The following is a 13914-nucleotide window of genomic DNA, read 5'->3' as shown; positions in this document are numbered from 1 at the left end:
TCACGCGTTCAAAGGGAAATGTACAACGAAGGTTATTTTTTTATGCATTATTTTGCCTAATTATGGCGACATATAAAGTCAATGTAAGCATGTGATCTCCCCTGAAAATGTGATGGCTGGCTGTGTATCCCTTCTTTTTTAAATAGTTTTAAATAATGTGATTAAAAAGCTAAACAATTAAATCTGGTGAGATGATTCACAGCATTTCTTTAACTGCAGTCGGGACAATCTGACCTTCAGGCACAGCATTTATCCCTTTCTAATTGAATAGTCTTATTATTTTATTCTTTTGAATCTATACCATCACTGTGAATGATAAAGAGCCTCCTGCAGCAGGATGAGGACAAACACACATTTTTAAATGTTTCAGAAGAGCTTTTTGAAGTAATGTCACATCTTGGTCACAGCCTGTAATTCTTGTAGTCATGTTCTTGTAACAGGCCATGTGGCCACCTCGCTGTGTCTGAGAACAACTTGACACGTGGTCATTTATTCACGAGTCTATGTGTCTGAGGTGAAATAATATCCAGTGTCTGTGAAGGATATATTCAAGGTCCGTCTGAAAAAGCAAATACAAATTCCAGCTTGAGTAAGTGCTGTTGGATATTAGAGGCAGCTTTGCTTATTAAAATGGCATAGCATCTGGTATTACCCAATTGAAATCATGTAAAATCATGACAATTTTTACAAGAAACAAGTATCAGTCTTTTGAGCACTAAAAGCTCTCAGTGAATAATAAACATGAAACTGTATTATTCACAGTGTGTCTAGTTATAATGTAAGAGTGAAGATGTGTTCTAGGATGCTCTGACGACCCAGGGTCTGTGTGGTCCTTTAGAAAGCCAAGGTGGAAAGTAACATACTATATACTCCAGCACTTATGTACAATTTTAGGCTACTTTGGTCCATTAGGCCTATATGCAACATTATGCTCCTATTCCACAACATTTCAGAGACAATTGTTGTGGTTTTTACTACATTTGTTTTAAAAGTTTATATAGAAAACATAATCATAATTTCCCCACAAACCATCACTGTGACGAACAGCTGACTTCTGAATCACGGTGTCAGGAACAATTCCTGTGCAATAACACAGTAACTCTGCCTCTAATCGGCCACCTGTTTACTGGTTACCACTTGTTATTTGTTAATCTTTCTCTCATTCTCTATTTCAGAGCTGTTCACACTGTTCATATTGTCATTGTGTATATTGTATATACTGTATACCAAACCCACCTACCTCAAGTACATAACACCTGCACATAATACTTCGCACTATGCTCCATCGCACTGTGTTCATCTGTACCTGTATGTGTACCTGTATATCACATCCACCCCCGACATGGACATAATAATAATATGTGATAATAATAATTTACTCCTGCATCCTTTGTATTATGCTTATTGCACTATTGTCTCACTCTGTCTATGTTGATTTTGTTTGGTGTGTATATATGTGTTCTGTGGCTTGTGTCTGATTTTATTGTTGTATTGTTGTATAAGTAAGCACATCGTGAGCAATTCAATCCTGAGCCAAATCCCTCCTATGCCTACACATGAAGCTGATTCTGATATCATAACCATACATCCAGATTGAGATTCCCAAAAGTAAAGTAGGCTAGTTGAAATTAGCTGCAACATTAAAATGCTGCTTAGTGATGCCTCAGTAATAAAACATACTTTTTTTTACACTGAGGCGGTGTTACTTTTAAGTAAAATAGGCTTATGCAAATATTTCTTCTACCACTTCTTGAGTGGAGCACTGGTTTGTCCTTGCTGGCTTGCCGTACATTCACATGACTTCAACTTCTTGTGACTGGTGAGTCTGGTGTGACTGACCCGCATTCCTCAAGTGGCACAAATAGCATATAAACGGTAGAGCTGCGAAAATCTAATGCCTCTGTTGTTAGCTGGACCCAACAGCTGGTCTGAGTCTGCGGTGTGTCGGGTTTTTTTTTTTGTTAACATCGCGGGTAAAATGTGCAGTTCTGCTTCTTGTCAGGAGTTCTTCTGCAGCCTGCTGGGTTGGAAATACGTGGATACAAGATAACTGATGATTAAGGGACATTTTCGCTTTTTCTGGGCTGCGTGTCGGTGATGGCTGAGCTCCTGCCGCCAGACTCGAGAAGGTAAGATCAGCTGAGACCCCGTCCTGGTTCAGAAACCAGCTACAGACAGCTGCAGGGTGGACTTTTAATTTGGTCTGATGTGCTTTCTCTTTCAGCCCCTAAACTGAAATGATGAACCCATTATTATTGTAAACCAAACATCAGTGTTTTGCATATTATGGGGTGCCATTCACAGCTTGCTGGCTCCAGAGTTTATTATTCTGGCTGCATTATTTTATCTTACACCTGGAACCGCAACTTTAATAGATGTTTGGCATGTGGCTTCTCATGTCAAGCGAATGAATGAACTACTGATGGAATAAAACCTCCTGTAGTAATAATTCTCCAGTCTGTGTCCAGGGAAGCCAAACACAAATCAATTTCAATGTTTTACTTCAGATTTGCACATCTTATTACGAATGTTTCAGCAAAGTACCTTTTATGTCAATGTGTTCAGTTATTGTCACCTAAAATGGCAGGACGATGTATGAAAGAGCAACAGTTCCTACACTACACATCTGATGTGGATGCCCACAAATTAAAGACATTAATTGTTTTGATTAATTTTAAATCCCATATGTGCCATAGAGCCAACAACTGTGTTTGCTTTTTAACCATCAAATGGAAGAACTCAGACATTTCTCGCTGTACTTATTTTGCAGGTGTACTTATTTCTTCCTCTATGATGGATCCAAGGTCCAAGGAGAGGGTGACCCTACAAGAGAGGGAATCTGCTACTTCTACCCTGAAGAGGTTCGACAAGTTTGGTTGTATTGTGGTTTGGAGTTTGTGTGTTTATTTTGTATTATATGTGTGTATTTCTGTCAGACCCCTTTAGACAGGCAGGAGCTGCTCTGTGGCCAGCTTGCCGGCGTGAGCCGCTGTGTCTCTGAACTTTCCTTATCTCCTGTGCGCATACTGAGGCTGCACCGCAACAAGTTTGCCATCCGAATGAGAGATGATTTTTTTTGGGTGAGTGAGCACTCAGGAGGTCCAGCTGCAAATTTTGAATACGTTTATGACTTTATTTTGTTCCTGAATATGAGTCTTTGATAGTTATTGTGTTTTTTTCACCCCTCTAGGCTCTGGGCTGCTCAGTGGAAGTCCCCACCATCAGTGTCTGTGAGCTCCTGGATCAGCTAATAAACCTGTTTTGTTTCTACAATGGCTCTGTCCGACAGAGCTACCAGGTGCAGTCCTCACTTGTCTTATACCATACTAGTCTTGTTTATTTTTTTTTAAGTCTGGTTTGTTCCACAGGGGGTTTAGAGTTTATTTTAAAGACAAACTATCAAGATGTAGACCACCTGAAAGAGCAGTCTACAAAAGCTAAGAGTTAAAGTCACTTAAGGTCATTTGGTTTAATTTTAGGGAGAATTAATTCAAAGTTGCATGTTGTAATTTGAACTTTGCTTTGCACTGTAGCTTAACAGTCAGGAAGCTTTGGCTGCTCGATGGGCGCAGTACCTCACACACCTGCAATCAGGATCCTCAAAGCTTCATCACATCTTCAGCTGCTTGAGGACCATTGACTCAACTAATGTATGTACAATATGTAGTCACGGTTCTACATTTAACCTGCAGCGGCTTCTCCAATACTGCAACAGCACATAGATGTGTTCTGACAGGATACGACTGTTGCAATGTCATGTGGTATTGCGTAAGTGCTCACAATTACATTACAGACAATGAAGAGGCACATTCTGCATAATTATTGTACATAGAGAGTAAATGTAGATGTGCACAAGCTGCAAACCAAATGCCAGTTAATATGAGTAACTGGATATTTCTGGCTTATTAGCCACTTGTGTGTGGTTAAATTGTCTTGAATACTCTGCTTAGCACAGATAAGCAGAAAAAATGGAAATAGACAAAACAAAAGGTTAAATTACAATGTGTCCCCCCCCCCTTTTTTTTTTTAATGAACTGAAAGGACCCTATTTCCCAATGTGTTTGTGTCTATGTGATTAAGTGGGATGACATTTCTTGAAATTGGTGCCTTATTGAGCAAGTGCGCTGCAGTCGGCATCAGTGAGCAATATAGCATTTCTGGTTAAACGTTAAAAGTATCTTCCTCTTTTAAAAAAAAGGTCTGTCTCTGTAAGAATCCTTTCAATAATGTTGTCAGACATTTGAAATACCAATCTGAGCCTGTCGGTGGCAAAAACAAGTACTTTAGTGGATGTACTTTGATGGGGTGCAATTATCTGCAAAGATTAAGTTGTCTTGCTGCTGCAGACTGCAGCGCGCTTGCTCAATACTGGACCAGTTTCTGATCAAAAAATGTTGACCCAATTAGTCACAAAGACACACAAACATGGGAAAATATGGTCCAGGTTGGAAAAATACGGAAGTTACGCTGGGGTGGTGATGGTGCAGCGGATAAGACACGTGCCTTTGGTGTGAGAGAATCCACTGTGAAACTCCAATATGTCCCTGAGCAAGACACTTAACCCCTATGTAAATGTACCCTTTAAATTCTGCCCCCAGGTTGACCCACTTCTCCTGCTGAAAGCTGCCCTCATTCTTCAGGCCTGTCAGCGCTGCCCCCTAGTGTTAGCAGGCTGTATTATTTTCAGAGGAAGGTGAGCTGACATTTTGAGCATATCCACCTGTCAGTGGGAGAGTTTTTGTAAATTACAGGCTTTACAATCTGACTTTTCTCCCCACAGAGTTGTAAGCACACAGATGTCTCCAGAGCTCACAATGAAGGTGATGCTTCATGAGAGTGAAACATACACCAAGGTAGGACATGATGGGGAAAGCTTTTCTCACCAAGGGCCCTCAAACAGATCAGCAATAGTATACTTGTGCATAAAACACATTTTTACAATCTTTTGCACTCATTGAACTAAAATTTTTTCTGAGAACCAGCCTAGGATCCAATTAAAAGGCCACATGGTGTTAACCAGTGATTAAGATTATGTAAGTGTGTCCCCAGACATTTTAATGGAGCTTTATATTTATTAGCATTTGGGTTTTTTTCAGCACATCAAGACATAAATAAATGTATCACCCAAGTCACCCTCATCCCACCCCATCTCCCTCTGTCAATTATGTTAACACAAAGTTACCCAAAAGTAAACTAGAAGGGCACTCTGAGCGTATTATCAAAAACAGTTATGAAAACTGCATGTTCAGGAGGAAGGAAGATATTTTTAAGTTAGACATATTTAAATTTGCTTAGAGAAGAAAACCATTTTGATTTACACACATAGTGAAATAATTGTAGTATCTGTCCTACAGTGTAGAAATCAGAAAACATTTAGTTAAGCCTACAAATATAACTACAGATATATCAAACTGTGAAGGTAAAATAGGGGTACTATGACACAGGTTTTTCCCAGGTCATGTTAGGGTCAGTTTCTGAGCTAAAGTAAGCTAAAGGTAACTGCGAAAACTGTAGGTCAGACTCTGTCTCTGACTGCTTGGTCGCCTGAGTGATGCAGCTGTCTTGAAAAGGATGCGCTGTTATCCAATTTGTTAGGGAACACAAGGTCGAGATTATCTTATTTCGTTTCATTACAGACAGACTGTAATTTGTAGAAAGCGTTGCATGTGGCTTGAACGACACACAATGTGACTTCTTCATCCCAGCTGAACCCGGCTGCCTTTATTTTCATTCAACAAATGTTGAAACAACAGAACGAAGCTGGATTAACACACATGAATATCTTGCAAAGTTAATGAAAGTGGAAAAAGTAATTTGTGGTATCCACCCTGTGATTCGGATCTGCTCCAAAATGTAATGGGTTCGTCCTTGGCCCTTGCTACACCCTTGCACCAAGTTGCTAGTTTTCCGTAATCCTGCTGACGGACAAACAAACAAACCAAAACATAACCTCCTTGGTGAACGAAATGATAACAGCGATAATATAATAAGATTGAAATAAATAGCCTAAGCAAACACATGCTACACATTATTCGACTGGTTAGATTCTGCACAGTCGTAATCGTTAATTTTATGGAAACAATTCAGATTTACCGGTATGGTAAACAAGAGAGAGGAAGAAAGCCTAATTATTATTTATTTATTCATGTCCCATATAGACGCCTATTCTAAATAAAGGCAGGATGAGTTCAGTGATTGAAGCAAATAAAAGCCCAAAATGAATTATATGTATATAACATGTAAAATGGTTGTTGAGTTACAAAGCTATTACATAAAAGAAACTTTAACTTATCTGGTCACATCCTTTATACTAACTTATGTAAAAATTTCCTAAATAAATGTGAATTTTCCCTCATATTTTATAAAAGGTATCAGGCCTTCCTTTGATAGCAATGGTAATTTCTCTAATGGAAAAACATTTAAAAAACTGACTGAAACTCTGGGGTTTTTCCAAAAGGCAGATATTGTATGTTTAGCTTGAAGAAGGGAAAAAAATTCTATGTTTTTTTTTTTTGGTTTCTGGTAGTTTGGCTGAAACTGTTTGCTTCTGCTTTCTAAAATTATTTGATCCTTGGGCAATGAAACACTGAACCAGTGTGCCCTTCAGTGTTGTATTACACACATTGCTCTGGATTTTTGGCATCAAAATTGTGTAATTGGGACAGAGTTACATAAGTACACAAAATCCATTTGTACTGCAGGAATCTAAATCTGGTGTTAATAGTTTGAACCTGGACTTCATGGCATAACGTTACTTGCTCCCATTCATCTTTTGTTATCTCTGTATCCAAGTCACTACACCAAGCAAGTCTCCTGTTCTCTGAGGACTCTGTGTGGCTTTACTGAAATAGTTTGACATTTTGAGGTAGCTGAGGAGATTGATACTAATGTCTGTGTGCTATAAATGAAGCAGGAGTGAGCAGCCAGTCAGCTTAGCTTAGCATAAAGACTGGAAATAGCTAGCCCATCAGCCCCTCTAAAGCTCACTAATTCACATGTTATATCTTGTTTAATCTGCACACAGACACAAGTATAAAAACAACTATTTTGTGGGGCTTATGTGCTGGACTGTTTCTTCAGATTTGATTCTTGGTGAATGTTATTACCTTTGGACAGAGCTAGGCTAGCTGTTGCCCCGTTTCCAGTCTTTATGCTATGCTAAGCTAACTGGCTCCAGCTACATATTCATTGTGCAGACATGTGAGTGGGATTGATCTTCTCCCTGAACTCTCTGCAAGTAAGCCAGTAAGTACACTGACTAAATTTACCTATTCTTTTAACAGATAAAGTCTTATGCCTGTGTTTTTAAATTTTGATTTAGGCCCAGAGGCCTAATGGACAAAGTATCTCCAGCCCATTTGGCACTGCTGTAAGCTCAACTACTGTGTTCCTGACCATGTCTGAACTTCAGTACCTGCACTCCCACCCTGTCGACAAAGATTTCAGGTAGCCTCTTCTCTCACTAATTTGTACTTTTATTTGACTTAAAACAGGATGTTTGTGTAACATTTCCAGAGAATGTCTCAAACTGTTTTCTACCCCCCAGTTCCCACTCTACTCCACACAAAGACACTCCCCCAACAAAGACTCGTCTGTCAAGAACATTATCTGACACGCCCTCCACTGAGTCAGAGCCATCTGATCCAGGTTGCTCCCAGTCTCTCCAGAAGTTGTCCTTCAGGCCTCACTTGTCAGACAACTCTATGTTTAGCCCAGTTCCATCACAGAGCACCGCTGATCCACTCCACCCCCCACCACAGTCGCCGGAGCCTCCTTTCTCAAACGGAAAACACTCCCATGAAGCTGAGGAGGAAGCGCTGGAGGGGTCGTTTTATCACAGTTTTCACAGCAATGGAGGTGGAGGCAGCCAGATAAATTACGACGAAGACAGCTCAGTGTTTGAAGAAAACTCAAGTCTGAACGGAGGTGGAGGAGATGGAGACGTGGCATGTGGGACGGTGTTCGACTTCAGACGGGCTAAGTCTGCAAATAAGGAATCGCATGACGATAAGGTTTTCGGCGAGGCCAGCAGAGGTGGCCGTGGGAGTGCTCAAGGCCGCAAGGCAGAGATGCGAGGTCGTCCCCCCAGCGCTGGTGCTTTTGCCAAGCCAGAGGAGAATCCGCTGATTCCCACGACGCTGTACCTGCACCGGGTGAAAGGCTTGGTGCTGGCTCTGCTGGTGGAGCCTCACTTCTTGAGTGACACGGCTTCTATGGAGGAAGTGGTGAGAAACAACAGCAACCCAGCTAATAACTGGGATTTCTCTCATTTTTGTCACATTATGATATTGAAAGTTTGTGAGCACAAAACGGCAGCTTCAAAAAGAAGCTTCATGACACAGCCTCAGTGGTCCAGCAGCTGTACATGAGTGCACTAATTTGCCTAATGCCAACATATGGTTTTGTCACCTCTTTATCGTTTGCGCTCAGTATCACAGCAGCCTGGCGTCACTCAATGGACTTGAGGCCCATTTGAGGACAATCTCCCCAGGGGCCCCGGGCACTCCAGGACCCTACATCTTTGCCCATTTTGACTGCATTCAGAGCACACTGACAAGTGAGGCTCTCATAATACTCTCACTTATCTCCTCCACATTCACTCTTTGTGTCGCTCTTTATTCTTTACTCGCTCTGCTCTTAAATTTCTGATTTGTCTGATAATTCTGTCTTTTCCAGTTTCCCACATTTCACTTTTCTTCTAGAGTTAGTATAAGCCCTTTGCCCCCACCATCTCTACCTGAGGACTTCGGGGGGTTGGTAGTTTATATTTGTCTTTGCATGAGCTAACGGCTAATTAGTAATACTGTGATCAGCATTCCTTTGTGCACCAGACATGCCTGTCCAGGTTAATGTGCCGCTGTCGTACTCAGTCTCTTGTTATTGTGTGTCTCTGCAGCCAACCTGTCTGGTCGACCAGGGGGAGCCCCAGAGCGTCCTTTTGTGAGGGCCACATCACTTCTTCACTCGCATTTCTGTAACACTGAAACTCTGCAGGAGGCTATTATCAGGTCAGTATGGCAGTGACGTGTTGGTGGCTGGGGGGGGGGTTCTCGTGCCTTTCAAGGCTCCTCAAGTAGAAGTCGGGGGTGGGGGTTTGGATCTGTCAGTTAATCGCGTCCATTATCACATCCCACCAACACCTGAATGTCCTTCCCTTTCTTGCGTAGATCACACCGCAACAAACTCATATTTACTGGAGAAGAAAACTGTTCTGTTGTTTAATTTGTTTGTTGTGTCACTTTGCTCTTTCCTGTTGCGTGCCATCTGACTTACATGCTTGAAATGTAAATGTGTGGGACACTTTCACTGCAGGAGTGCTGATGCTGCTGTGTATGGAACCAGCAGCGTGGCCCAGGAGACTTTCTTCCAGCTGCACGGGGGATCACTTAGGAACTCGGGCGTCCCTAACCACCAGGACAGTGCTTTCTCGCTGCCCAGCAAGGCCCGACACAGACTAATGAAACACGGGGTTAACCTGCTCTGACAAGACGGCATCATGACGTCTCCTCTGTGTTCAGGAGGAGTATTTTGTTAAAATATGAAGAACTGTCCTGTGAGTAACCTCAAAATCAACAGGAAAAAATGTGAGAATATGATTTAAAGCTCCCTCTATTTTGTAGCTTGTTGTTGTTTCTGTAACAGATTGTATGTTATTAGCATATTGTGCACTTTGATGAAACATTATGCACTCATATTCATAGCAGAATGTCCTCCAATGCAGCAAATGTGACAATTCCTCTTTCATGTATTTATTCATTTTAATAGGAAATTTAGACTAAAGCAAGATTAAATCTTTATACCACTTAACCTACTGCATTTGTACAGAAACATGCTTTTCCTTGCTGCACATAAACTGCAAAACTGTATTGCTTTCTCACACACATTTCTAAAATAATTATAAAACAGTTCTACGTGTAATTTAACTATTTCGCTATTTGATGCACAATTGTATTCTCTTAAAGTGCAATTTGTTAAAAAAAAAGTCTGTATTCTGAAATTTGATGAGAAGATATGCACTTTTATATACTGCAGCATTAGTGGAAATTAAATGAATACGTGATCCTCTCAGCGTTGTATTGTGTGCGCTACTTTTGTAAAAGCTTGTTTACATGAGCCTTATTAGGGCCATCAGCGGCCTGCATGTGAGACTGCAAACTGGCCCCATTGTTTTCAGCCTCAGGGTTAACAGCCCGTCTCAAAATGTTTACAACTGGAATGAAGAATGACGCACGCACAAGCCCATAAAATGCATTTGTTCATGTTCTGAATGTTTCTTATACGTGTTGTAAATAGGATCGTTCCTGATGATCCAAATATGGACTCATTAGAGTCATTAGTTAAGTAGTTGAATTTGAATGGATGGGGTCGGCGCTCTTTGGGGCGCCTCATTATGCAGGCGCATTAAAAGAAAGCAGTTGGGGGCAAATGGGTGGTTAAGGGCACGAACAAAAAGAGGGGCAGGGACTGTGAGGAGGGCCATGATTCAAATTCTAAGTGGTAAGATGTCTCCATTGTCAGTGGGGTATATAGCAGGCAGACCAAACACTCCATCCGTAGAGTTGGCACAACGGAAAAGCTGTCTGTTGTTACTCAGTGAAGATCCAAAGGCCAGGATTTTTAAGTATCACAATGGCCTCCTCGCACTGCATTTGGATTGTTCTATTTCTTCTCACGGTGACGAAAAGTGACATTGGAGTATTTAGTCGCGCAGTAGACACGCTGGGATTTCTGTCAAAGTCAACGAAAACTGCAGATGAATCCGCCGGAACATCTTTACGCGTGGAACCGTGGAGGCGCGGGGTCGTGGAGACGCACCGCGAGCGGTGCGCAGAGCTGGCGGCGCCTTGGCTGGAAAATACACAGCAAGCTCCTGAGAATAATGCAACACTGTTGCAGCTCCGGGTTAGGCCGTTTTCCCCGGGAGCCTCACATGGCCTGGTGTTCCCAGGAAAATGTCTTTTCAGCTTTGTCCGACGGGTTTACCACTGCTGTCAAGCGGGACTAAACTGCAGAAGCGTCAAAGGAATTCAAGGTCACTTGAGAGGAGGTAAGACAAAGTATATCCGACTGAAAAACACTCGTTATGATGATCTTTTGTCGTTCTTATTCTGTAGAACTGAAATGTGTTGGCTGTATTGGGTTGGTCCAACATGGTGATTTACAAAGAGACGCACAGGAGCAGTTTTGTTCCACGTGATTAATGCCACTAAATGTAGTTCAATGCAACATTTAAAAGGAGCTCTTGTGACCACATGAACTGGAGTCTCACAAGTTGAGTGTAGGCCTGTTGAGCACAAACATCAAGAAGGCTTGGAGAGCACACACCTGTGGTGATAAATTGTCAAACTGCATCAAAACACATCATTGCCATTACTTTCCTTTGGCTGAATGTATTTCTTGACCATGAAACACACTCATTAGATTTGGAATCAAGATATCTACAGCCTATCCTGTAGGGTAGAGGGGGAAAAAGCATCAAATTAAATCCCCCTTTTAGTCAGAGAGGTTAGGCTACTACAAGCTCAATGTGGATAAAGCAAAAGGTCAGTGTTGTAAAATTCAGAGGTGAATAGGTGAATGGTGTACAGACACCCAGACAGCAGTCTTGCAAATATAAAACTTGTTGGGGAAATACAAGACCCTATTACACTCAGTGAAGCCCATCCAGTTATCATGCCAAGACTATCGGGATGAATGAGTACATAATTTATCTGAAAAGGTTGTATTATAAACATCCTAAGCAGCCACATGCAAACATAAAATGGTGTTGAAAGAGTGGCACTGTGCAGGTATTTCACAAGTCTGTAGTGAAGGTTGATGTGCTTGAGAAGCAGGGTGGAGGACGTTAATGGCTTGATTAATGCAGCTGTATAGAGGAGCATGTTATCTGCATACAAATGAGTCTTAGCTGGCTTAATGTCCCCTCCAAGAATTGTTGAGATATCCTGCTGACAGATTAACAAGGTATTAGGAGTTAAAACATCCCCTCTGTGGCGGAGATCCTTCTCACCTCCCTGTGGCTTATCAAACTGAAGCCTGACATGAGTGTATGTGCTGCTCTGTGGCATGAAATACTGTCTTAAACTATCCTGTGACCCTGACAGACGCTTGACTGCCTCTTCTTCTACTCCTCCTCAGATACATCTGTGGAGTTTCTCCTCACCAGGGAGATTCCATCACTGACAGTCAGGAGTGCCGAGCTTCACCTCCAACTTTCCAACCCACAACACCTGGATATCCATCCTGTGCTTTCCTCTATGGCAAAGCGAGGCCTTCCTACAAGGTAAAAAAAACCAAAACATACTGATACTCAAAATCAGCTCAGTCACTCCTACGACACAAAGCGATTGTTGGACTAATGGCCTCTGGGAGTGTCAGGCCTGGTTGTAACCCTGTTGTCTCTCGCCTCCTTTAGGTACAATTTATGGTCACGGGGAAACACAGTGGAGCTGAAGGTGGATCTACTGTCCTTTTTCCAGAGTCTGCAGGAGGCGGCGGGTGGTGCCGGAGGGGGTCCCAGCTTGATGAACCTGCGGCGGGTGGTGTTTTCATCCAGGGGGGATCCACCAGGAGAAAAACCAGCTTCAGGGGCTCTGCAGGACACTGATGGTGACATGTGGGGGGATGGGGTTGCCAGCACGCTGTCTGTTCTGGAGCTGGGCTTGGTCCTGGGATGCACTCAGGCTGGATCAGGGGTTTCCTGTGGAGCCGGTGGTGTTCACCTCTTGCACACACCTTTCATGGCTCTGTACTTCAAATGAAGACAAACTGAGACTGGTCTGTGTTCTGCACAGAGACATTTCATCTGTCGACTCACTCTTTTCTAACTGAAAAGACGTCACCTCAAAGCTTACAAGGAATCGATGCACTTCAATGTCAAATATATTAATTTATAATTGTGTTTTTTCTGGAAAATTATATATACACACACACACACACACACACACACGCACACACACACATGTAAATAGCAAATATGATATACTGTAACTTTATGGAGTCATTCTGTGGTTATTAAAGCTCAATCTGTCAATGGCTCCTGACATAAGTGTATGGCCGTTTCTGTTGGTGGACTTTGTTCAGCTGTGTTCCTCTTTTGGATATTATGGTACCAACACCTTTTAGATATGTGCTTCTATTTAAAGATGTTTTCACAGCTGGTGGGAAAAAGGTGGCAAAACAAAAGCAAACACCACCTGTACAAACAAAAGTGCCTGCACATGTGCTGTAACCCTGCTGAACTTAGCTGTGTCTATTATGTTTTTGTAGGCATTTTCAAAGTTGCATATACTAAAAAAATTCCCACTTTGGATGCTGTGGAGGCACAGTACTTCTCATAAGATCAAATTTAAAAGAAGGCTACTGCTAAATACCAAACAAAGTAAAAAAAAAAAAAACGCAGCAACACCTTCTGATAAAATAGCACATTTATTAAAAAGAGACAGCATTTATCAGCATTTCCAATTTTGCAGACATATGCCAGATCTGAGCTGAGAGGTCTCAAATACATTTCTCAGTCCACCTGCTGCCTACAGCCCTCACAAGAGCATCTATTTATCCTATTCATACAGCGGGACTCATATTTAAGCACACACGCTCATACTGTGTGACTGGTGGCAGACCTCGTCGTTTGTGTGCGAGTGGGTCTGCTGCCTGGACGATGGACACGTCGGCAGATGTTTTGCTGTTAAAAATTTGTCTCAGTTTAAATTCATCTCACGTGTTCAGTTGCTTTGAAAATGAGAAACAAGGAAAGACAGCGACAGCCTGAAAAATGGTCACCCCCCCATTAACACATTTACATTAAAGGACTCTCTTAGGATGAACATTTCAATATGGAGAATAAATCTGACAAGACATGTTTGCTTCCCTTGGTTTATTTACCGGGGGGGGGGGGGGGGGGGGGGGGGACCA

The 13914-nt window shown here is 42.0% G+C and overlaps 2 protein-coding genes across 2 annotated transcripts; both read left to right on the top strand.

Moving 5' to 3' along the window:
* The first annotated feature begins 1801 nt into the window (after positions 1-1801).
* hps4 (HPS4 biogenesis of lysosomal organelles complex 3 subunit 2) lies at positions 1802-10068 on the top strand. The gene is made up of 13 exons (XM_046033942.1): positions 1802-1819; positions 2003-2129; positions 2771-2861; positions 2937-3080; positions 3191-3298; positions 3534-3650; positions 4599-4693; positions 4781-4853; positions 7322-7446; positions 7547-8225; positions 8431-8557; positions 8897-9008; positions 9313-10068. The coding sequence occupies exons 2-13, from the start codon at positions 2098-2100 to the stop codon at positions 9482-9484; spliced, it is 1875 nt and encodes a 624-aa protein (XP_045889898.1). The 5' UTR covers positions 1802-1819; positions 2003-2097; the 3' UTR covers positions 9485-10068.
* Positions 10069-10214: 146 nt separating this feature from the next.
* Positions 10215-13043, top strand: si:ch211-170d8.2 (uncharacterized protein LOC571755 homolog). The gene is made up of 3 exons (XM_046033943.1): positions 10215-11047; positions 12139-12283; positions 12416-13043. The coding sequence occupies exons 1-3, from the start codon at positions 10630-10632 to the stop codon at positions 12759-12761; spliced, it is 909 nt and encodes a 302-aa protein (XP_045889899.1). The 5' UTR covers positions 10215-10629; the 3' UTR covers positions 12762-13043.
* The last annotated feature ends 871 nt before the right edge of the window (positions 13044-13914 follow it).

This window comes from Micropterus dolomieu, linkage group LG21 (genome assembly GCF_021292245.1).
Source record: "Micropterus dolomieu isolate WLL.071019.BEF.003 ecotype Adirondacks linkage group LG21, ASM2129224v1, whole genome shotgun sequence".
In the NCBI taxonomy this organism is placed as follows: Eukaryota; Metazoa; Chordata; class Actinopteri; order Centrarchiformes; family Centrarchidae; genus Micropterus; species Micropterus dolomieu.
The sequence above is the reverse complement of the archived record's forward strand: the minus strand, read 5'-3'. Positions and strand labels throughout refer to the sequence as shown.